Source organism: Raphanus sativus, chromosome 5, assembly GCF_000801105.2.
Source record: "Raphanus sativus cultivar WK10039 chromosome 5, ASM80110v3, whole genome shotgun sequence".
NCBI lineage: Eukaryota > Viridiplantae > Streptophyta > Magnoliopsida > Brassicales > Brassicaceae > Raphanus > Raphanus sativus.
The window spans coordinates 38,132,065-38,158,174 of record NC_079515.1 but is presented as its reverse complement, the minus strand read 5'-3'; the positions used below and the strand labels follow the sequence as shown (position 1 = coordinate 38,158,174).

The 26,110-nt window shown below is 33.8% G+C and overlaps 3 protein-coding genes and 1 long non-coding RNA gene across 5 annotated transcripts; 2 read left to right on the top strand and 2 right to left on the bottom strand.

The window, feature by feature from the left end:
• Positions 1-774: 774 nt before the first annotated feature.
• Positions 775-2,916, bottom strand: LOC108861525 (uncharacterized). 2 transcript variants are annotated; one of them, XM_018635407.2, is made up of 2 exons: positions 1,909-2,916; positions 1,750-1,835 (listed from the first exon to the last, which is right to left on the bottom strand). In XM_018635407.2, exons 1-2 carry the CDS (start codon positions 2,812-2,814, stop codon positions 1,797-1,799), a joined length of 945 nt encoding a protein of 314 aa, XP_018490909.1. In that variant the 5' UTR covers positions 2,815-2,916; the 3' UTR covers positions 1,750-1,796. The 2 variants fall into 2 exon arrangements, with proteins under 2 accessions (XP_056867393.1, XP_018490909.1); XM_057011413.1 differs by having other exon boundaries at positions 775-2,916.
• A 6,251-nt stretch (positions 2,917-9,167) lies between these two features.
• Positions 9,168-11,198, bottom strand: LOC130512681 (uncharacterized). The gene has a single exon (XM_057010900.1). The coding sequence runs from the start codon at positions 11,149-11,151 to the stop codon at positions 9,199-9,201; it is 1,953 nt and encodes a 650-aa protein (XP_056866880.1). The 5' UTR covers positions 11,152-11,198; the 3' UTR covers positions 9,168-9,198.
• Positions 11,199-12,139: 941 nt separating this feature from the next.
• On the top strand, positions 12,140-19,377 carry LOC108859810 (kinesin-like protein KIN-14L). Its single transcript, XM_018633721.2, has 16 exons — positions 12,140-13,241; positions 13,633-13,739; positions 14,763-14,940; positions 15,009-15,310; positions 15,397-15,601; positions 15,741-15,826; positions 16,206-16,280; positions 16,445-16,526; positions 16,609-16,704; positions 16,762-16,935; positions 17,016-17,122; positions 17,190-17,368; positions 17,447-17,617; positions 17,686-18,636; positions 18,728-18,885; positions 18,976-19,377. Exons 3-16 carry the CDS (start codon positions 14,889-14,891, stop codon positions 19,050-19,052), a joined length of 2,715 nt encoding a protein of 904 aa, XP_018489223.1. The 5' UTR covers positions 12,140-13,241; positions 13,633-13,739; positions 14,763-14,888; the 3' UTR covers positions 19,053-19,377.
• Positions 19,378-20,142: 765 nt separating this feature from the next.
• Positions 20,143-23,030, top strand: LOC130512888 (uncharacterized). Its single transcript, XR_008946492.1, has 4 exons — positions 20,143-20,323; positions 20,407-21,785; positions 21,882-22,353; positions 22,540-23,030. It is a non-coding gene; the product is annotated as an uncharacterized LOC130512888 (long non-coding RNA).
• The last annotated feature ends 3,080 nt before the right edge of the window (positions 23,031-26,110 follow it).

Below are 26,110 nucleotides of genomic sequence, written 5' to 3'. Positions count from 1 at the left end.
AGCACAGTAAAAGAGAGAGAGAGCAAAGAAAATTTAACTAAAAAACATATTTGCTTTTTATTGTGTGTAGAAGTCACTACGAGCAATCCCATTGGTGAGATACTGACTACATATGTCACTAGTATTAGTTTAAATGGAAAATTAGTTAAAAAACTATTTAATTTATTAGTTCCAAACTTCCAAAGTTCCAATGGTGAAGTGAAATAGTCTTTAAATATCTCATTTAAGTACTTTATTTTAAAAGAAAAACTTTTATTGAAAACTATGTAATGGTTCTTAATATTAATATTACTTTTAAACATAGAAAACATTGTTAATTTTCTATAATTTTATACTCCCTCTGTTTCATTATAAGTGTCATTTTAGACTTGTGCACACGGATTAAAAAAACATTTAATTTTGCATATTTTCAATATAAAAACATCATTACCGATACAATTCAACCAATAGAAAAATAGAATGGAGAATAAAGTTAATAAATTTTGCATTGAAACTCTAAAACGACACTTATTTTGCAACGAAAAAAATTCTCTAAAACGACACTTAATATGAAACGAATGGAGTATTTTCTATATTTTTAAACTAATAAAACTTTACAAAATATAATTAATTTTTTTGAATTTTTCAATATTAATTAACAAAAATTACTTTAGAAAAAAAAAATTTGAAACAAATATTTTTTTCTAAAACATGCATCATTTTAAAGCGGATGAAGTAGCTTATACGAAAACTTAAATGTGATCGTACAAATTTGATCAAAAAAAAATGTGATCGTACAAAAAACAGTGATAGACATTCACCGTTTTGATGCTTTGGAAATAGTGGGGATACATATCTTAAGTCAAAAGGATTACAAAACAAATGAAATAAAAGCCAAATCCAATAAACACACACAAATATGTAAACTTCAGTACGGTGAAAATCTTCTCTCACCCGTGATCTGCCTGACTAGTTGGCAAGTTTTTTAGAGTAGCATGGGTAATGGCGACGTGGGGGCAAGGGGCGAGAACGTGGATCTAGACAATTTAGTGAACACCAAGCCTTTGTATAGGATTCGTCTAAGTAGCAGACGGAACTTGGACAGCGGTGACCACATTTATCACAAGGCGGCCGAGTGCTAATACTGTTGCGGAAAACTTCGTATGGCTTCATGTATGGGTCATACTTGAATATGAAACCAGGCTTCAAATAGACGGAAGGTCCAGACACGCAATGAGTATGGATAGTGGTACTACATTCGTTGCACGTGTAGAACCAATCCGTTTGGATTACCTTTTCCTCACATACTTCACACCAATAACACATTCCATCCTCTCTTTCACCGTAGCAAAGCCATAGAGGATGCTTGTCGTGTTTATAGTTTATTTCATTTGGAATGGTAGCGCACTGATAACATATAGCAAAATTGCATACACTACACTGTAGGTATGACTGCATACATATCTCCTTACAGCCATTGCAACAGATCTTGTTATTACCTTTGTAGGGTGTGGAGATGAATAGGGGATGGTCGTGACTTCCATGGGTGAAATAATCTGGAACTAAAGCACAACGCACATCGATCTGAAACCCTTCTTGACACACGCATTTCTTTTCGGAGCATTTGTACTTGAAGCCACTAAACTTTCTGGAACAAACTGAGCAACCAATCTGACTATATCTGCAACTAGAACCTGGACTTAGGTCTAGCACAAGAGGGTGGACATGCAATGCATGATCGATTTTTCGAAGAAGACCAGCACATACCTCGTGGAGAGAAAATACACATTGCAGGCAGTCGTAGAAATCACGTGAGTTTATAGGAAGAGTGCACGCTTGACATTGCTTCTCTCCATCTTTAACACCATCATACTTCACTCGTTTTAGTAGATGTTCATGAGAGAAATGTTTTATAAATCTAGAACCAACCTTTGTGAAAGGGATGGTATCATCTTCGCTCTCGTCAGATTTCTCGGGCTCCCACTCGAGTTCTTTCCCGTCCCACACCATCTCATGTGTTGCACATTTTGAATGTACTACATAGGAGCAATCTTCTTGATTGCAAGAATATTGGCCACACTTGATGTCAACCGGCTTGTAACAGATCCGACATGGTGAAGTTACCGCTTCAATGTAAAGAGTATGAGAAAGACGATGCTGGTGACGTGTGATCTTGATGACTCTTGGTAAGCTCATGCAACTTTGATGAACCATGAAATTACATTGAAAACAAGTATAGCTTGGATCCAACACGTTGACCAACCCACAAGCATCACATGGAGTTAAGAGTGGTCGAGCATAGAAGACCAGTGAATGATGATGGTTTTTTGGTTTTTCCACTGTTTGAAAGAGTGGAATATTTTTGTAGCAAGAAAGATCCAAGGAAAAGCTACATAAAGAACATCGATAGAACCAATTGCATTCTATATCTTTTGTACACCACGAGCATTTATCGGACTGAGACCAGATATCTTGGACAGATCCTAACTTATTAGGATCGGTTATGATGATGGAACCAGAAAAAAGAGCAAGCCAAAGGGATTCACCAGTATTGGTGTCGGAGATGATCCCAGTTTCATTGTCCCGAAAGGTGAAAGTGAGAGGGTGTTGTGGGTGATAAGGATGTCTTATCTTCCTCGGAAACTTGTGACAAACACGGTGGAACTCCACATCGCATGTGGTGCAGTAGTAATGGACTCCCCTGCTTGTGACAAAAGATCTTCGTTGACCGCACGAAAAACAACCAGACTCTGTGTTTCCACCTGGTCTTTGAAGAAGGACATGAGGTTGATTTAGATGAGACAAAGGGCATATTTCTTTAACTTCAGAATTCATTGTATCAGATATTTGATTAGAAAAGCGTGAGAAGCTGGAGAAGGAGGAGGTGGTGGTACTCTTTTTCTGTCCACCTTTTTGTCGATTTGGTCATAGTTAAGTAGCGCGTACTCCATTTTCTTAATATGAAATAACCTACTTGCTGTTTATATTATTAAGATTGACCCGAATTAACAATTTTATTCCCATTTCCAAGACCTGTCTCCAGGCTGTGCAATGTGCACATTCAACGTCAACGAGGTATGAATAACATGTATCTCTATCAAAACTTATCTAAAGATATTTTATACTTTGGTCATAGTTAATTATTTTTCTTGTAATAATCCTCAACAAATTTGATCCCAAGAACTGGATCCAGGCTGTGCGCATTCAATAAAACACTGTATATCCTAGACAGATCCTAGTTAAAACTATGACCAAACCAATTTAAGTTAGAGAAATTACCTTCTATGCCAAAGAACTTATGCATAATTTGCTATATATCACTATGTACTATTACGCTACTGTACAAACATTTTTATTATTCTGCTGCCCCTATACTAACATTCTGAACACTATCTATTTCTACAGACCAAATCTTACCGAAGATCTCTATCTAACATCACATCAATTTTAATCATTTGTTTTCTCTCTCCTCCAAACCAACTTGTAATTACCTGTATGATTTACATCATTCTCTCTTCAATCTACTCTCTTTCATCTCTCACATTTTTAATCTTTTTCTTCTTCCAATTTCTCAAGAAAAACTTTAAGAATTACTCTAAAAAAATCTTAGAAATGGAAAACAACGCCGCTCAACCACCACTCTGTCCAATTCCAAGGAGAAAATTTGCAGCTAAAGAAGAACAAGTTGGAGTAAACATCACAACACTGTACAAGATACAAATTCAAAATTGATATTTCTCTTTTAATTAGAATTATGTACTATTTCTAATCCTTTGTATAATAAGATCTTCTTGTTTGTTAACCGTGTAGATTATATATTGACTGTATAACAATTTGATATTAAAAAAATTGGTTTTTAATCTCAAGTAACTCATTGTTTAAAGGTGTATATATGATATTAGCTGTCTAATAATTTGTCGTGATCAACTAAAACATTGCCTAAATGTTACTCGTTCATTTCACATGTCATAGTTAAGATCTTCATTCTTATAAAGTTATGCACCTACAATATGGAGCCAAACTATTTAACCGGTCAATATTTATAACTGACGGCTAATTCTAACAATATCCGGTTAAGATAAATTTTAATAATTATCATTTAGGGTGAAATGACAAGTTATTCGGTTAATAAGATACATAACTGTATAAGAAATCAATTTTCTAGATAATTTGTTTACACTTACGTAGAGGTTTGGGTTTAGGAGTTAATATTGGCTTTAGGGTTTAGGAGTTAATATTGGCTTTAGGGTTTAGTTTTGGGTTTAGGGTTTAATGACTAGGTTTGGGTTCCAGGTTTAATCTCAAGTAACTCATTGTTTAAAGGTGTATATATAATATTAGCTGTCTAATAATTTGTCGCGGTCAACTAAAACATTGCCTAAAGGTTACTCATTTATTTCATATGTCATAGTTAAGATCTTCATTCCTATAAAGTTATGCACTCACAATATGAAGTAAAACTATTTAACCGGTCAATATTTACAATTGATGGGTAATTCTAACAATATCCGGCTAAGATGAACTTTAATACATTATCATTTAGGGTAAAAAGACAAGTTAGCCAGTTAACAAGATACATAATTCTATAAGAAATCAGTTTTCTAGATAATTTGCTTACACTTACGTGAAGGTTTGGGTTCATGGGTTCCTATTGGCTTTAGGGTTTAGTGTTGGGATTAGGGTTTAATGACTAGGATTTGGGTTTCGGGGTTACTATTGGGTTTATGGTTTAGGGTTTAGGGTTTAGTGATTAGGTTTGGGTTCCGGACTTCCTATTGGGGTTAGGGTTTAGTATTTCTGGTTTAGAGTTTAGCATTCATGGTATTGTTTAGGATCTAGTCCTTTATGTGGAACAAGTTGTTAGGGTAAGGCAATCCGTTTAGCTGGATAATATTCCAGTAATTTGCTATTCAATAAGTTAGCCGGTTACACAATTGACAATTCAGTCTTTTATATAGACGCCCACAGATAGGAGAATAACACATAATTATCAATTAAACTAACTTCTAAATAAAAATTTTATCATCATGACCGGTGGAATCTTTTCGGATAAATTAAGAGAGAAGAAGAGGAGATGTAGAGAAAAATAATAATTTTACCATCGTGTCTATATTGGTCACTAAAGATTTTACCATCATGACTGTGAAATCTTATCTGATAAATTAGGAGAAGAGGAGATGTAGAGAAAAAAAATTAAGAAGTTTCTTAGAAAGTTGATATTTCTCTTGCACAATTTCAGGAAGTAAAAAAAAATCTAACCAAGATCTTATAAAATCTTTGAATTACTAGACAAAATATTATTGTCAGAAAATAATGTACTTGAACAGATCTAGTTGCAAGTGGGATTGTCAACATCAAAGGTTAATTATGTCATTTTGAATCTACAGTATCCCCTAGACATTATTTGCTAAGTGATTTGCCACATGTTTTTTCTACAATCGTTTTCACAAAAAATTGTGACGTGGCTATTAAGATTGATGACATGTCATATGGTTAAATATGACATGGACAATTACATTTAATGCTGATATATATTTTTGGAAATATTTTTAGAATATGGTAATAACTCATATATTACATTTAATATTGATTTATATTTTTAGTAAACTTTGTAGAATATGGTAATAACTCATAAATCATCACTAAAATAAATATATTCAAATATGAAATTTTAAATTTCGAAATATTATATAATTTTACTTTTATAATTATAAAATTTTCTAAATTTTCTGAACTTAAGGAAAAAATTCGTAATATCATTAGTCTCTTTTAGATATCTACAAATTATATAAATATTATTTAGTTTTAATTTTTGATAACTATACAAGTTTATATGATTTTTTTTTTTTTTTTTTTTTTTTTTTTTTTCAGAAGTGGAGGCGCTGATATGGGCAATGGAATGTATGAGAAACTTACGTCAGTTCAGGGTTACGTTTGCAACGGATTGTTCCCAATTGGTAAAGATGGTTTCGGAACCAGAGGAATGGCCAGCTTTTGCAAGTTATTTGGAAGATATCAAGACCCTTAAAGATGTCCTCATCAACTCAGAGATTATTCATGTACCACGAACACAGAATATGCAGGCGGATAGACTAGCACGAAGTGCAAGGATGCAACCGTCTTTTGTCGTTCACATGGACTCAGAGTTACCGGCTTGGATTATCGAGTCAAGATGAGAGTTTTTGTTTATGTTGATGACAAAAAAAAAAAATATGATTTTTAGTAATTTTGTACAAGTTGATTTAATACATTTAACCAAATGAAAAAATAAACTTTTTTATCTAAGATTTTAATATGCCATTATCTTCATGATTCTTATCAAACCAGGATGAACCACGATCTAAGAAGCTTTATTTGGAACCACTATTCAGTGGTTAATAACCAGGAAGTTAAATAAATCTCATAAGTGTTGTGAGCAAGAAGATATCCCACCTTCTATCCAGATGATTCCAGATTAGCCTGTTCGGACATATGCAATTATCTTCATGATTCTTATCAAACCAGGATGAACCACGATCTAAGAAGCTTTATTTGGAACCACTAATCAGTGGAGAATAACCAGGAAGTACATATATATTATTAAATATAATTTAAAATAAAAAAACATTTCTCTTAATTTTATGCTTAATTAATGATATTTATATTAATTATTGGTAAAAATAATAAAATATATAATATTAATAAATTATATTTTAAAATATAAAATTTAACTTTTAAAAAATTCATCAGTACACATGGTGCAGGAAAATACCTAGATTAATAATTGTCACATGCTACTAAAATTGATGACATGTCTTATAGATTAATATGACATAGAAAATTATATTTAATGTTAATTTATATTTTTGGTAAACTTTTTAAAAAATGGTAATAACTCATATATTACATTTATTGTCGATTTATATTTTTGGACTTTTTAAAAATATGGTAATAACTCATAATCATCATTAAAATAAATATATTCAATGATGTCATTTCAAATTTCGAAATATCATTTAAATTAAAAATATTTCAAAATATATACATATTTGATAAATATTGTTTAATTTAAATTTTTGACAATTATGCAATTTTACATATTTATTTAATATATTTAATTAAAATAAATAGATAGAAAAATCTACTTAAGATTATAATTTTAAATATATACATGCACATTCTTAAATATAATTCAAAATAAACAAAATTATTTTTATCTTAATTTTAATGTTCAGTTAAATCAAATTTATAATATTAATAAAAATTGAATATAATTTATATTTATCTATTAAAACTATTTTAGAATTCTTTTACTGCACATGGTGCAGGAAAACACCTAGTATACCATAAAGTTCTAAGTTTTACTGTATTTGGCATATACCTAATTTCCATGTCTTTTGTTGGTTTTAAGCTAATTAGCTCTTTAAGTTATTACTGAAGTGGTATCAATAAATCTTTTTCTACATATAAGTGGTAAAAAGATTTATTGATACCATTTTTCACTGAAGTGGTATCAATAAATCTTAAAACTATGACCAAACCAAAAAGACGAAACCGGAAAGAAATCAGGGGGAAGCTAGAATCTTTTTGAACTGGGTGCATCATTGTATACAGATGAAAATATAAGCAAACGATGGACTGGATCCGGAAACATTATGCGTGCACATAAGAGATTTTACCATTATACCTAGCACAATTTCATTGATTTATATATAAAAACTATACATATTGATATAACTATGGGTGCACAGGCCCCATAGTGTATGATGTCCCTTCGCCCCTGAAAAAAATAAAGGATTTTTAAAGTTAAAACCCCTCAACTAAGTTTGTTTTGGGTAAAAAACCCCAAACTAAGTATTTAATGAATAAACCCCCAAATTAACTTTATTTAATGAATTAAACCTTTTCCGGTCATAATTACCAGTACTATCGGTAATTTTTTTAGTCTAGGGGTTTCTACATTAAACAAAACATAAGTGAGGGGTTTTATCACTAGAAATAAAAAAATCAAAATATAATAACATTCTCTAAAAATTAATAACTTTAATATTCCAAAATTAGCATTTTTAAAAACTTTCTGTAAAATATATGAGTAGCGTTTTTTAAATCAACATTATATATGTATAAATTAAAAATGTAAAAACCATAAAATATAACAAAAATTATCTAAAGATTTATCTATTTTCTTGTGTTTTACATTTTTAACTTCTAGATAATTTTTATTACTGGTAAATCTTAAGATAATTTTTATTATATTTTCTGGTTTTTTACATTTTTAATTTATACATATATAATGTTGATTTAAAAAAAAAACAAGACTCATATATTTTACAGAAATTGTTTAAAAACTAATTTTTAAAAATGAGTGGTTTTACCACTAGAAATAAAAAATCAAAATATAATAACATTATCTAAAAATTAATAACTTTAGTATTCCAAAACTAGCATTTATTAAGAACTTTCAGTAAAATATATGAGTAGTGTTTTTTAAATCAACATTATATATGTATAAATTAAAAATGTAAAAACCCATAAAATATATCAAAAATTATCTAAAATTTATCTATTTTCTTGTGTTTTAACTTCTAGATAATTTTTATTACTGGTAAATCTTAAGATGATTTTTATTATATTTTCTGGTTTTTTACATTTTTAATTTATTCATATATAATGTTGATTTAAAAAAAAACTAGACTCATATATTTTACAGAATTTTTTTAAAAACTAATTTTGGAATATTAAAGTTATTAATTTTTGGAAATGTTATTATATTTTGAATTTTTTTTATTTCTACTGGTAAAACTCCTCACTTATGTCTTTTTAATGTAGAAATCCGTAAACTAAAAATTTACCGGTAGTACTAGTAATTATGACCGGAAAGAGTTTAATCCATTAAATAAAGTTAATTTGGGGATTTATTCATTAAATACTTAGTTTGGGGGGTTTTTACCGAAAACAAACTTAATTGAGGGGGTTTAATCCCGGATCCAAAAATAAAGGAAGGTATTGATACCACTTCAGTAATTTGATTAATAAAACACAAACTAAGTGTTGCATTTTCTATATAATTAATAGCTTCTATAACTTAATTAGATAGTACAAAAATCAGATGGACATTAATCGTTTTGATTCTTTAGAAATTGTAGCAATACAAAAATTTCAACAATACAAATACAAAACAAAAAAAAACACAACATCCAATAACACACACACACACAAAATGCAAATGAGGAATAATGATCACATGAGAAATTTAGTTAGCATGAGTTCTGAAGCGATGTTGGATATCGTCCTTGGAGAAGGTAAATAACGGTCAGAAGGTTCTTCTTCTGGTGTCTCTAAACAATTCAACGAACACCAAACTTTTGTATATCTTTCGCCGCTTCTGTAGTAGATGGAACTTGGACAGCGTTGACCACATTCATCACAAAACGGTCTAGCGCCATTACTGTTGCTGAAAACTTTCACCGGGGATAGCATCGGTCTGTATGGGTCATAGTCGAATATGAAACCAGGCCTCAAATAGACGGAACGTCCAAACACGCATTGAACATGGACAGTGATACAACAATATTCGTTGCATGCGTAGAACCAATCCTTTGGGTTTACTTTTTTCTCACAGACTTCACACCAATAAGGCATACCATCCCGTACTTCTTCTCCGTAGCAAAGAGAGAGGGGATGCTTGTCGTACTTGTAGCATATTTCATTTGGAATTGTAACGCATTGATAACACAAAGCAAATTTGCATAAGCTACACTGTAGGTATGACTGCATGCATATCCCCATACAACCCTCACAACAAATCTTGTTTTTACCTTTGTAGGACGTGGAGATGAATAGAGGATGCTCGTGACTTCCATGGGTGAAATAATCTGGAACCAAAGTACAACGCACATCGATTTGAAATCTTTCTTGAGCCACGCATATCATTTCCGAGCATTTGTACTTGAAACCGCAAAACTTTCTGGAGCAAACTGAGCAACCAATATTTTCATAATTTTCTTTACAATTGTATGGAGATGGGTCTAGCACTAGAGGGTGTACGTGCAATGCATGGTCAATTTTTCGAAGAAGACCAGCACATACCTCGTGGAGAAAAAAGTCACATTGCACGCAGTTGTAGAAATCATGCGGGTTAATAGGAAGAACACACGCGTGACATTGCTTATCTCCGTCTCTAGCAACATCATACTTCTCTAGCTTTAGAAGATGTTCATGAGAGAAATGTTTTATCAGATTAGCACCAACCTTTTTGAATGGCATAATATCTCCGCTCTCGTCGGATTTCTCGGGCTCCCATTCGAGTTCTTTCCCGTCCCACACGTTCTTATGCGTCGCACATGTTGAATGAGCGAAGTAAGAGCAATCTTCATGTTTGCAAGAATATTGGCCATACTTGATGTCAATAGTCTTGTAACAAATCCGACATGGTGAAGTCACGGCTGCAATGTAAGGAGTCTGGAATAGACGATGCTGGTGACGCGTGATCTTGATGACTCTTGGTAAGTCGATGCAACTTTGATGAACCATGTAATTACACTGGAAACAAGCATAGCTCGGCTCCAACACATCAACCAATCCACAACCATCACATGGTGTTAACAGTGGTCGAGGGTAGAAGACCAGTGAATGATGATGATTCTTTGGGTTTTCCACAGTTTGAAGTGGAAAATTTCTGAAGCAAGAGAGATCCAAGGAAAAGTTACATATCGAACATCGATAGAACCAATTTCCTTCTATATCTTTTGCACACCATGTGCACTTATCCACTACTAGATTGGATTGAGGCACACTAAGAAGCTTCTTGGGATCGGATGTTCTGGAATCAGACAAGTTTTCACGGCAAAAATCTTCATCAATATTACCGTCGGAGATGATCCCATTTTCATAGTTCCGAAAGGTGAAAGTAAGAGGGTGTTGTGGGTGATAAGGATGTCTTAGCTTTCTCGGAAACTCGTGACAACCACAGTGGAACTCCACATCGCAGGTGGTGCAGTAGTAATAGATCAAACAGCCCCTGAAAAAAGGTTTTCGTGAACCGCATGAAAAGCAACAAGAGTTTGTGTTTCTACCATGTTTAAGAAAAAGGGGGTGAGGGAGAGTTAGAAGAGACAAAGGACATATTGCGTTATGTACTGAAGTCAGTCGTTCGAAAGAAAGAATGGGTAGGCGTAAATTTTCTCTCTCCATCTTTCTGGCGATTTGGCTATGGTCGATGTATGTTTATAACAATTTAGTAGCTCCCATCAATCCTGGAGTTCTAATTATTTAAATGCAAGAAAAAAATGAAGTTTAAAATATTAATTTAACAAGCATGCATCCCCATGTCTCTAAATAGAGGATGGCCAACTAGATGTTTATAATATTAAGAACGTGTCTCCAGGCTGTGCAGTGTTTACACATTCAAAATAATCGACTACGTTTGAAGAACAAAACTCTACCAAACTTTATCTAATGACAAATTATTTTATACTCTGGTCATGTTACTGTATACTAGTAATAATTCTCATTAGATTTGATCCCAACAACTGTTTCCAGGCTGTGACCATTCATTAAAATATTGTATATCATAGATCTAATTCATGGTTATATTCATGTTTTAAGTATCATAACTCTAATGTATTCGTTAAATTATTCCATTAATTCCTCTTGTACAACACCAAGGTGAAAAAAAACTATAAGGCCTAAGATCAATCATAAAGAAGTTCCTTACAGCCTCGCTTATTGAAAAGCAACAAGATTTTGTGTTTCTACCATTTTTAAGAAGAAGGGTATGAGTTTGAGTTACAAGAGACAAATGACATATTGGATAATGTACAGAAGTCAGTCGTTCTAATGAAAGAGTGGGTGGGCGTAATTTTTTCTGTCCATTTTTCTGCCGATTTGGTTGTGAGCGGTGTGTGTTTATAACGATTTCTATTCTCCATCAATCATGGAGTTCTAAGTAGATAGAAAAGGGAAACTTTATAATATTAATTTTACAAGCATGCATTCGCATGTTCCTTAACAGAGAATGACCAACTTGCTGATTATATTATTAAGAACGGCACAAATAAACAATTTTATCCCTAGAGTCCTAGACGTGTCTCCAGGCTGTGCACATTCATGACAATCAACGAGGTTTGAAATTTTGAATAACAGAGATCAAACAAAACTTTTATCTAAAAGTATTTTATGATCCCATGAACTGTTTCGAGGCTGTGACTACTCAATAAAACATATCATTGATCTGGATCAAGGTTATACTCTCATTAATTTGATCACATGATCTTAAGCTATACAAGTATAGTATTAGTAGCTATACGAGAGAGAGAGAGAAAATTTCTCTCGAGTGTCTCTCCGCAAAACCTCTTTTAACCTAGCCGCCGCACTTTCAACTCAATCTTCTCGGTGGCCGGAAGCTCCTATTCCGGTCGCCACCCCTCACCGTGCTGTTCCGTTGCCCAAGCCTTTTCCCTTAGCCTTCTCTTCGTTTACTCTTCCTCTTTGTCCGTTGTCTCTAGATTTTTGCCGTAGCTCGGTGAATCTAAATCGGAGCCACTCGTGTGTGTGGTGCCCCTGGAGCGCTGACGAGGAGTAGTTCCGTCGAGGAGTCTAAGGAGCCTTCGACCGCAGCCCCTCTCATCAATCGGAGCAGATCTGGGTCAGATCTGACCTCGCCCCACCGGAAAGGATGGTGTAGCGTCGCTGCTTCCTCCTCCCCTTCTCGGCTTGGCTTGTACCCGTACGATTTTTAGGGGTTTTGTCTCTCAAGGTTTCTGTAGAGCTTCTCTCCTCCGTTTGGAATGATGGCGGTGTTTAGGCTCACCGACTTTGAGGACCTCTTTTCTAGTTCAAGTGACGACAACCTGGTGTCTCACAGGTGATACTTCGAGGTCCTCTTCTTGCTTCCTGACTCCGTTTCATAGGGTCCTGAGGACAACCCGCCACCGTGTCTTTGGCTTGAGATGGTGCTCTCGCTACCCTGTTGTTTCGCCTGTTGTAGAGGAGATCCTGATCTCCTTCTGTGCTTCATCCTCGATTTCCTAGCTCCGGCGAAGTCGGGTGTATACCCTTGACGTCTCCCCCGCTCTGTTGTGTCGCGTGGCCGGATGAGGAGCTTGTTATACCGCTTGCGCTTGACTTGATTCAGTTCTTCATCTCCTGCGAGGAAACGTCGGGTCTCCACTCCGTTCTATAGCCGAGTAAGCTTTGGGTTTCTTTGCTCGGCGTCCTCCTCCTATGGTGTATAGGAGCCGTTGTCTGTCGCCTCAGTTGAAGCCTCGTGGAGCCACCTTTGGGTGAGAGTTCGTGCATTTTTCCCTTAGCTTTTCTCTTGTCTCTTCTCGTTAAGTTACAAGAAGCGCTTAGGAAATTGAGGTTCATTGTCTTTGCTTGTTCTCTTGTGATGTTACCATCAAGATAACTAGTCTTGGTAAACTTGATGTTAACTATTGTGTTTTTAGGTGTTTTTTTATCTTTTTTGCGACATCTAAGAACAGACTTGCTTGTTAGCAGAATCTGGTTCAACATGATTTGTAACCAAACCTTTGTTCCTTGGAATAATATTTACAATTTAGCAAAAAAAAAAGTATAGTAGCTTAATAATGCACTGGATGGTCGATAACACTAGTTTCGCAGTTGATTCTTCAGATTGCCGGAAGAATAATTTTCTTAAAGATCATTGAATAGGTATATCAAGAGAGATTATAAGAGGTAACTTGACCGTGATCATCACAAGACCGAGGTGGACGCATCGAAGAGCTTGACCGTGTACCTGCCGCTTGTGGCCACGAAAGGTTACCAAGTTCTTCATAGTCTTTGACTTCTCGATCACATATTTTCTCGGCGGATAAAAATCAGTGGAACTCAGAGGAATTATCTCCCATATCTATACTATTAAAGTGAATCCCTATTCTATCATTAGTTTTCAATTTATTTATGCTATCATACCATTGATTATTATTTTCAGGATTTTTTTAAATCAATTTCACCCATTTAATAAGGAAACAAATCTTTTGAAATTTTCTTTTTTTACATATACAAGTTTGTTCAGATAATGTTAAATAATAAGTGTATAGTTCATTTTTATAAATCAGTGAGTTTAAATAATTGGGTTAATCTAAGTTATTTTCATTATATAAATTACATTATTTAAATCAAAATAATTTTATATAACATAAAATATTATAATATTTATGGCATTGACAACATATAAATACCAAAATAAAAAATATTACGATATATTATAATATTAATATATTTTTATGTAATATGTCTTTAGAATGGGCTAGAATTTAACAAAATATATAGAATTTAAATAAAAATATATTTAGCAAAATATATAGTATACATCAAAATATTAAATATCGAAAATTTAAAATTTTTTTATAAAATAATCCCGGATCAAAATCTAGTGAGCAATTAAAAAAAGTTTGTTGACTGTGTTTAAGTGGATTAGAATTCGATATACAAGAACCAAAAAAATTATTAAGCGAAATAAATACTTGAAAAATGTTTAAAATTTATTTGTGCCCCTAAAAAACAAATTTATTGAGACAGTTTGATCTTTGGGATAATTTGGGATGGTTAATTAATGTATTTATATATAGGATCAATATATTTCTACAACTAATATTATAGTTAAAATATGTACTACTCCATCTATTTCGTAAAGAATTATTCTTGGGGTTCACCCTACAAATGATATAGTAGGTGATAACTATTTTTAACAAAAGAAAATGATAACTAAAATCTGAACCCAATTTATTTATTTTTTAAGTAATATAAAACTGCATTACCATATTTGGATTCAAACACAGTTAACGTTACACTCCTGGAGCCCTAAATATCCGATACACAAAACGGCTGAAGAAGACTATCATTCGATCTGCGATCTCACTTTCGATCCCTTTATTAAAAAAAAGAAATTCTAGGGTTTGATTCCAATGACTGGGTTGCATGAGATTCATTTAGCCTCAAGAAGAGCAGAAGAAGCAGGTTCTTGACAAAAAAAACCTAAGAAAGTTTCTGATTTCTCTTGTAGCTGATTTGCTCTTTCGTTGCAGCTGCGAGGCGATTCCAAGCCGTGCAATGGCTACAATCTGTAGTAAGTCAACTCGGTATACCGAGCCAGCCATCGGAGAAAGAGTTTGTTGCTTGCTTGAGAAACGGTATGATACTATGCAATGCTATCAACAAGATTCACCCTGGAGCCGTCACCAAGGTTGTCGCGCAATCCCATCTGCAGTCGTGTAACAGAGAGTATCAACTTCCTCAAGCTTATCAGTACTTTGAGAATGTACGGAACTTTCTCGTGGCTTTGGAACAGTTGAGGCTTCCTGGATTCGAAGCTTCTGATCTCGAGAAGGTAACACATTAGAGAATTACTTTTCTTCTGTTTGATGGTGTGAGTATGTGTTTTGTGTAACTGAACATGATGCGTAAATGATTCAGGATAATATAGAGTCTGGATCAGTGAGCAAAGTTGTGGACTGTATCTTAGGACTCAAGGCTTATCATGATGGGTTCTACAAGCACATCAAAACGCCACCGTTTCAACTCTCTGCAACTAAGGTTAATCATTCACTTGGTGCTTATAAAACGTCTAGGCAGTTGGACAGAACCGATTGCACAGATGGTGAATCTGATCAAATCAAAGGTAATGAATTCATGTTTCATTTATCTTTTATGTATAGTCAAGTCGAGCCTGTGACATGTTCAGTGGACATAAAAGGTAGTTAATCTCCATTTTAGCCCCATCATGAGGAAACTATAACACTTGAGTTTGATATTTGCAGTGATAACCAAGTTGTTTGCTGATCATATTGTCAACTCAAAGGAAAATTTCTATGAGAATCTTATTTCACAGGAGGATGGCAGTAAGGTAATTTGAAATGTTCTACCTCTGCTTTCTATGCATTTGCTTAGCTCTTAATACTGCAACTCTCAAACCAATTTGGAATTGTTTCTGAAGGATTCAGAATTAGTAAGGTAATCTTATATATGTTCATAACTTTGTATTAGTATCTTTATAAAACACTTTGGAGCTGAGGTTGTACCTTACCTTAGTAACATACTTTAATCCTAATGCAGTAAGATACTTTAATCCTAATTTTTTACTTGGATTAGTATTTTCTGAAGGGTACACATCCTTTAGTATTTTATCTTACAGAAAAGTGGTTGCATTAGTATCTTTATAAACCACTTTGTCTTTATAAAAATATAAGCTTATTCTAAACAATTTTTGGATATATTTTTTTCAGTCCTGCAAAAATCTCCTACACCGGACAAAATGCAACCATAAGCGTTTACTGAAAACACAAGAAAATGAGCTTGCGGTACGTTTTGAACATAACGAAGTTCCTGTTACTTGTTTGGACAAGATACTTATGTCTTGCTTGCCTCTTTCTCTGTCAACACCTTTAGGGAAGCTCTCTTAACTTTCGTTTCTTGGTTTGTCCGTAATATTTATTCTAATTCAGGTATGCTTATCTTTGTTCAGGTTCTCAAGTCTTTGTTTATAGAAACGAAGCAGGACTTTCAGGAATATCAGCTTCATTTGCAAAGAGATCTGATGGAACTAGGTTGATTTTTTTTTTCTGAAATATCCATTTTATCTCCTCAGGAGAAAACTCTCAGTATGTGATCTTTCATTCTCATGCACAGGTAATCAGATGCAAGAGATGTCATCAGCAGCTCAAGGATACTACAAAGTGGTGGAAGAGAACAGAAAGTTATTCAACATGGTGCAAGATCTCAAAGGTAGAAAATGCTAATGCAATTAATGTCATAATGCCATGTCTAAAAATATTATTGCAGGAAATATAAGAGTGTTCTGCAGAGTTAGACCTATATCCAATAGCGAAACGAATGGAGTAATAGATTACATAGGAAGAGATGGATCTTTGTTTGTTGTGGATCCATCTAAACCTCTAAAAGATGCAAGAAAAACGTTTCAGTTTAATCAAGTGTTTGGTCCAACATCAACTCAAGGTAACTTTTGCAATTTACTCTATAGGATTTAAGCTTCTCTTAGTACAATATCTTTGAGACTTGTGTATACATGTCTACAGATGATGTATTCAGAGAAACAAAGCCATTAATCAGATCAGTGATGGATGGTTATAATGTATGCATTTTTGCTTATGGACAAACAGGATCAGGGAAGACATACACCATGGTCAGCATTGTTCTACAGACTAGAACATCTACATTTATTAGTTACTAATCATATGTTTCTGAAGCAGAGTGGTCCTCCAAGCAGATCAATCACTGAACTTGGGATCAACTATCTAGCTCTAAGTGATCTCTTTCTGATCTGTGATAAAAGAAGGGACATGATAAACTATGAGATATATGTTCAAATGGTTGAGATCTACAATGAACAAGTCAGAGACCTTCTTTCAGAAAAATCCTCCTGCATCAGATATCCTTTTTTCATTAGCCCCTGAAACTTTTAATTTAACATTTACCATTTCTAGTGTTCTCTTTTACTAATACACACATTAGATATTCGAACTTGCTCCAGCGAGGAGGAAGATGGCTTGAGTCTTCCAAATGCTACAATGCATTATGTGAACTCTACCATGGATGTACTCAAGCTGATGGAGGCTGGTGAGGTGAATAGAGCTGTTGGTTCAACGTCCATGAACAATCGAAGTAGCCGGTCTCACAGGTAGTACTATCTCACAATCAAAAGAGTTGCTGCTATATATATGATCTAAATTCTCTGTCTTTTTGTAGTATTTTTATGGTGCATGTACGTGGGAAAGACACATCTGGGGGTACTATCCGAAGTTGCTTGCATCTGGTGGATCTTGCAGGGAGCGAGAGAGTGGATAAATCAGAGGTTACAGGAGATAGACTCAAGGAAGCACAATATATCAACAGATCGTTGTCTTGTCTAGGAGATGTGATCTCTGCATTGGCTCAGAAGAGTTCTCACATCCCATACCGTAACAGCAAGCTGACTCTTCTGCTCCAAGACGCGTTAGGTGGTCAAGCCAAAACAATGATGATTGCTCACTTGAGTCCTGAGGAAGACTCTTTTGGAGAAACAATCAGTACTCTAAAATTTGCACAGAGAGTTTCGAGTGTTGAGCTTGGCGCTGCTTCTGCACACAAAGAGACTAGAGAGATTATGCAACTCAAGGAGCAGCTTGAAACCCTGAAGAAGAAGGCTCTAGGAGGTGCTGAAGAATGTAACAAGGAGATGAAGTCTCCTTTAAGCAGACCTATTGCAACAACAGAGAGAACTCCTCCACGCTTCAGAAGATTAAGCATCGAAAACTGTAGCAACACAACACTTAAAGACAGAAGAGGTATTAAATCACCTCTGGTTTCTCCACGTGGAGCAAAAGAGATAAAGTCTCCTTTAAGAAGAAGGCAGATTCAAACAGCAGAGAGAACTCCTCCACGCCTCAGAAGATTAAGCATTGAAAACTTTAGCAGTACTAGATCACCTTTGGATTCTCGTGATGCACAAATATTGAGTTTGGATGGTCTAAGGTCCTATGAAAAGGATGAAACTAGTAAAGGAGATCTCAAGAATCCACTGAGTCCTAGCATGCCTCACTTCCAGCTAATGCAGACGCCTGTTAACGCTGAAGTGGATACTAGGACAAGTGGAAAAGGCTCACATATAAGGAAGTCTCTGAGGACGATAGGAAAGCTGATCAATGGTTCAGAGAAGCGGTATGAGACAAAAGACTTTATGTTTTACTCTAGTCTGCAGGATATATTATGCGTTTGCCTGTTTATTGAGAATATTTTTTTGGTATCACAGAAAGGAGAACCTTCCTGAAAATCCACTGTCACCGCTTGGAGTCTCGAATAACTTCAGTGGTGTAAAGTCTCCATTCACAAGCAACGTTAAGACACTGCGAAGGCAATCACTCACGGGACAAGAAAGATCCTCAATAAGAGTAGATCTAGTTGAGAATGGTTAGTAAGATGTTGTTGACGAGTTTCTTTACGCTTTTATCATCAGAACAGAATCAATAACTAAGTTTTTTCTTTTTTTGGCATTGGTAGGTATAAAAGGTGCAAGGAATGCAAAGACGCCTCCACCTGAACGTTCATCATCAAAGATAGAGAAGAAAAGGGACTAGAGACCATTGAAGAATAACACGTTCTCTTTCTGAGTGATGCATGCTGTTTGGATCTCTTAGAATTGGATCATTTTTTATCATCTCATATTTTGCATACAGTGAGCTTATCTCTTTGAACCAAATGTAGTCTAGAGCAACCATGACAGTGTTTGAGTTAAGCACTCTGTACATCTTTTCCAGTTCCGTTGTTCTGTCAGGTCTTAAAACTTGACTTTAAAATCTGATCCTCTGAACCAGCTTCACCATCAGATCCTCGTTTTGTTGTGGCTCGAGACCCAGTTATTGAAAAAAATGCTTAGCTTTTGGCCTATGAGCCTTTCTTCTCTTTCGTGTCTATGTTCAGCTATGTAGATTGTATGTTTTATTTCATGTCATTTGTTAAGTACTTTACTTCGTATGTTATTCCATGTACTGTTGTGATATCTCATAAGTTATGCACGGAATATGTATTAACATAAGTTATGAGTTATAATTTTTTTTATCAAAAAAAAAAAATGCTTTGGAGTTTTCACATATATTTAAGAATATAATAATTTTTATTACATTATTTTTATGTTAAGGATTTTCTACAATTTTTAACTACTAAAAATTTGATACACAATTATTTATTTGAAATTTACAATTTATTATTGTTATCTAATAAATTCAACTTGTGTGAATTTACATTATTATCCTTTCAAATTCAGTAGTTTATTATCCTTTCAAATTCAACAGTTTTACTGCATCACATTCCACAGTTGAATCAACACCCATTTTAAAAGGTGAAAAAATGATGTTATTTAAAAAAAAAATTCTCTTAAAGCATGAATCTTTTCTTTGGTGCAAAACATGAATCTTTTTAAACAGGAGATCTATGCCTATTTTGTATGCTATTCCATGTGTGTGATGTGATATTTGATGTGTGGGGGATGCATATGCATGGACTATATCTATTACTATAAAGAAAAGGGAACTCTCTTCTCCTCTTGCCAGCACAACAAATAGATCAAGGAACTCGCTACACGTGTCCCATCATCTTACGAACGCTGCGTTTCATTAACTTGCTTCCGTGATATACGTAGGCTTGGTTGTGTGTTGTTAGGGCTCCCTAATGTCTTCAAGTACCCAGCCCGTTACCGTGACACTGAGACACTTCATCCGCACTGTTTTGGAATTTAGGGTTCATCACAATCTTGGATCTCCGCCATCAGAGAATCTGAGATGCAGAGGTCGTCGTTACGATTCCGTTTGTTAGGGTTTCGATCACTTCCTTTCGCCTTCAGTATAAAAAGGTATGATTTCCTCCTCTAATAACCATCCTCTCTCTCTCCTTCGAGGGTTTCTCTGAGATTCTAATCTAGGTGTTGTTGTGCAGAATTTAACTGTTTATGTATCTGACCGGAACATTCAGAGCTAGATACGGCAGTGTTGGGCCGTTCCACGAAACAACAGGTCTTGAGTCGCTTCATCTCTGCGGAGGCATTTTCGGAAACTAACTATGCTAACTCCCGAGAAATCCGGTGGTTTTACATCGTTTCTTGATCTTCCACCTACACAAGCAGTGAGCTTCTCCATTTCTCTGATTCCTCATCGTCGTTTCTTCAAGCACTGGCCCGTAACGGAATCCGTTTAAATATCTCCCCACCGCCGCTTCTGGACATTGGCTTTTCCTTCTAATTCAGCCATCTTGGAGCGAGCAGATAGCTTCTCGGTACTACGTACGCGCCACTGAGAAGCTTGCAGACGATGAAGAAGCCGAGATGCTCTTTGTGGCGTTTTCTGAGTTTGAAGAGCGATGCAAGGAGCCGGAACGTGCTAGGTTTATCTACAAGTTTGCTCTTGATCATATTCCTACAGGGAGGGCTGAGGATTTGTATAAAAATTTTGTGGCATTTTATAAACAGTATGGTGATAAGGATGGGATGCCACTTCTGGGAAGAGAAGGTTTCAGTATGAAAATGAAGTGAGGAAGAACCCTTTGAACTATGATTCTTGGTTTGATTACGTTAAGCTTGAAGAAACTGTGGGGAACAAAGATATAGGATAAAGGAGATGTATGAGAGGGTTATTGTTAATATTTCACCTGCTGAAGAGAAATAATACTGGCAAAAATACATTTTTCTCTGGTAAGTTTATTCTTTTTCAGTTTGGTTTTGGCAATAATGCATAATCGATTTAGCTGGAATTGGAATGTTGCCTTCTTATGTAGTTATGTGAATCATGCTTTGAATAAGAAGGTTAAGTTTTTAAACTGAGTTGTTAGAGTTTGATCATGATTTGATTTGCATAAGTAGTTTCTTCAATAGTGAAAGCTATTGGTGTTTGTCTTTATTAGCTTATTTGGTTCTGCGATTTTGACAATAATGCAGACGTGAATTTTAAAATAAACATACTGAATATATAAATTATAATATTTTTTTCTTGGATTTTTCAATTGTTTACATTGATATCTTCTCACAGTTGGTCAATTCTCATGAGCATATAATATAAAACATAAATTGTACTATTGTTGTAAATGTGAGGTAATTTCGTAACTCACGGTTTAATTGAGTACGTGTGGAGTTGAGCTGATGGACCATGTGATGGAGAGCAACGGAGCAAGCGCCGGAGAGCGACGGAACGAGTGGAGTTGAGCTGGACCATGTGACATGCAGATCAAGGACAGCCATGGAACAAGTGGCAGAGAGTGTGACGAGAGATAGCAAAGGCAATTATTACATTATCACATGGGAGGTCGATAGGCTCTCGGACATGGTGAGTTTATAAGAGCTGCAATTTTTTGTTTTGTTTTAGTACGAAAAGGGGGATGAAGGATTGTAATTTAAGTTGATTTATTTTTGAAAAAATTAGGTTCGAAGTTTCTGTAAATGGAGGGATGGAAGTCGCGGTGGAGTCTGACCTGACTGCATAGCTTCTCATGAGGCTGTTGTTCAAATTCGGTGGCATTACAGCAGACGGGAAAGCTAGAGTACAACGATAACGCAGAGGTTAATGTTTTATCTCCTTCATTCTGCATCTGTCTGCATGGTCTATTTTTACACAATAAGAATGTCAACAACAGTGGTGAACGATATGCATCATGTATGTATGACTAATCAGCTATGAGGCTTTCGGGTGAGTTGCAGTGATATGATATGTGACTTTAGTAGATATACATTAGGATTCTGTTAAGGGGATGATACTAGATGATGAGTATGTACTCATGAGATCTGCTAATATCAACCAAATATCATTGGCCGGTACAAAAGATACAGAAATAGCAATGGGTGCATATCAACCCCATCATACATGGACTAACAAGGGAAGACACCCACGTGGCCAGGTTTGCCTTCTTTCTATCATCATCATCATATATACCGTAACAAAACTTCAAAAGTTAGATTGAGATATGCTAAAGAAGCTGTGTTTCTGGTGGTTGTAAAGTAAATAGAAGTATAGACTCGAATCTGCTTGGAAGAATAATAACATATTAACTGAGAGGCATTTTGATCTCTCTATCTATCCGCAGGTGTATGGGTACAGAATGTCACTATGAACAGAACATTTAGGCAAAACAGGAGATGAGTTCGTGGAGCCTGCTGATCTAGAATGCGTGAATAACTTTCGCTGAAGGAAACTGGAAAAGTTTCATAACTTCGGAATTCTCGGAGCTGCAAGATCACTTGATTAAATATCCTCTACAAGTAGACAGTGAAGCTAAAGTGAGCTCACTTCCAGATTACGACAGCTTCCCAGATGTTGGTGGTAAGATCATTGGAGTTCATTCAATGGCTCACCCTGATACTCTAGCCATGTAATGTTACATGGTTCGTTTCGATTCTGAAGAAAAAGAAGCTGAGAGAGTTTTGTGTGATTTGTGTACATTTAACTGTACATGCTCTGTGTTTCTTATTTTTCTCAAGTAACAAAGAAACTGTAATATAATTCCACATGGATGTAATTTGAGGTTTCAGTTCAGATTTATTAAACCCAAAACAAAGATTCAATATCAAATCTACATTTTAATTCTGTTTCTAACGATATTCTCCGGTATTCAAACTTAAATGCAACGATAATTAAACCAAACCAAGCGAGAGAAACTTACTTGCGACATACTATTAAAAAAAATGGATTGTTTATGGAATGCACTGTAAGAAACCTGAGACTTGCCACATGCAATTAATTATACGGGTAGCAAAATTTGTTTAGTTCATCTGTAGACGAAGGAGAGAAACTAATTAGTAAAAACAAATCCCTAACTCTCCCCGGTCTGGATTGCAACCTCAGAGTTGTCTACGCGTTTCTTTGGCGATGGTAAGCTTACAGTATCCTATCTATCAATCAGTATTATACTCTTTCGAGAATTACAATCAAGCAGAAGAAAAAAATGATTATGCAACAGCAGAGGTTTTACCAACAAAAAAAGGAGAATATCAGAAATTATAAACCAATGTGCAAAAATTATATGAAGACAAAAGGTATCAAATAAAAATAAAACAACCAATTCTACTCTGAAAACTAAAAACAAAATTTGTTTAATAACCTTAATCAGTTTGGATGATATGGTTACTTTGATAAAGTAATAATAAAATGTGTATATTCTTAAATAATCAATTTTCAGTATTATGTTATTTAACTAACTTCAGAAAAAAAAATTAAGTTGATTCATTTTTCACATTATCTAAATCATGAATAGGTTTAAAAACGTATAAAAGAAAATAAAAATATCAACAGATTAATATATATATATATATATATATATATATATATATATATATATATATATAAGAATGAAAGCAATTCTTGATTTATAAATTGAATTTCAACTGTAATTACAAGTATTTTACTTACTTTTTAGTAAAGGTGTAATCTTATCATGCTAATACAACATATGCGAAACTAAAAAAAATAGTTAGACATATGCTAAGATAATTTAAAATCTGTTCTCATTATAAAAACATTACAAAAAGGTAGATAATAACTAAAGTAATATTATGTAATAAAATATATTGACAACAAATACAAAAAGAAAAAAAAAGACAAAATAAGCAAACATCAAACAACAAATCATATACGAATAAAAACAAGATCACAAGTCAAGTAAATCCCGCCCGTAGGGCGGGCTACCACTAGTATCTTATATAATAAAATTGAGTTTTTTTTTCCTTGGGAGTAAAAATGCCATGTGGCTTTCTCCTTTTAATAATTAAAATCTTTTTTCAATTTTATTTAATGTGTTTTGATATTAATTGTAATTAGGTGTTACTTTATTTTTGTTATTGACAATTTATTACAATGATGTTTTAATTTTGGATTGGAAGTTTAATTTATTATGAATTTTATGTCTTGATTTTTTTTAGATTTCATAACTCTTATGTTACATATTTTCTTAAATACTTTAAACTATTTCTTAATATTTTGTATGTCAAATAAAAATACAAAAACGAAAACTAAAGTTAAGTATTTTCAAAAAAATTAAACATAAAATAGATACATATCCAAACAATTACTTTATGTTTGAAAACATTTAAAATATTAACTTTTGTTTTTATTTATTTATTTTCATAAAGTTGAGTTTTTTTCTCCTTAGGGAGAAAAATTTCATGTGGCATTCTCTTTTTAATAATTAAAATTTTTTCTCAACTTTATTTAATGTGTTTTGGTGTTAATTGTAATTAGCTGTTAGTTTATTTTTGTTATTGACAATTTATTACAATGATGTTATAATTTTGGATTGGAAGTTTAATTTATTATGAATTTTATGTCTTGATTTTTTTTAGATTTCATAACTCTTATGTTACATATTTTTTAAATACTTTAAACTATTTCTTAATATTTTGTATGTCGAAAAAAATACAAAAATGGAAACTAAAGTTAAGTATTTTAAAAAAAAATTAAACATAAAATAGATACATATCCAAACAATTACTTTATGTTTGAAAACATTTAAAATATTAACTTTAGTTTTTATTTATTTATTTTCATACCTAATATATTATTATATAATAAAACTAATTCATTTACTAAATCGCGGTTCATACACGGTTGACCCAATGATTCAAAGATCCGGTAAATCGTCCGGTTCAGTGTCCGGTCGGGTGTCAAAACACTGGTTTATAGGGTTTCTTTGTATTTGATGTTGACAATAGAGAATGGAGCCTCTACGATTCTCCTTCTTTAACGCAATCAACGTAACCGTCATATAATCAATCTAGAAATTCCACTCATCCCACTCTAATAATGTTTAGTAATTGATGGCGACTCAAGTCCAAAAGACTAAACATTTGGTCTATTGGTATTGGCACATAAATTCTATGGTATCTTCTAATGTTACACTAGGCAAGGAAACCAATAACTTCCCTGATACATGCTATCCGTGTTTACATTTTAAAAACCGTGAACATGATTAATATACTCTTAAAACTTAACTAAACAAAAAAGAATCATTACTTCCAATCTGAGAGAAATTTAAAAACGTTGCCTGGTTGCTAAAGTTATTTAAAATTGATGTAAACCACACACCACCCTCACCATTAATCATTTGCACCACACTAACCATTTATTGTCAAAACCATTACTAAATGCAATAAGTCAGCAAGCTCGAATGTCACAGATAGTTAGAAATTGTCTTTTCCATGATCGTTATAGATGCTAACATTTCATTTACTAATTAACAAATTGATTTTTTACTAGGAAGATTTGGTGAAATTGTTCAATTCCGGTTAAAATAGAAGTTGTCTATTAAATAGAGGAGTTTAGGAACCATTTATAGTTTTTAGCTAAAAAACATATTTAGATTCATATTAAGATTCGTTGATATTTCTAAATAAGGGTGGACAAACAAGAATTTCGTTATGAACACACACAAAATCTAACTAATATCGAAATAATTTTATGTTTCTTATTTTAAGATATATCTTTTTGAGAGACCTTGAAACTAAAGTAACACATACAACTCGCACCTCTATATTTTAAAAGTCAACATGGTAATTTTAAAAATATATATTAGATAGTCACCAATTATTTTACCAAAATTGACACTTCATCCTTATTTTTTATAAAATTTGAAACATATTCCATCTTTCTATTATTTGAACTAA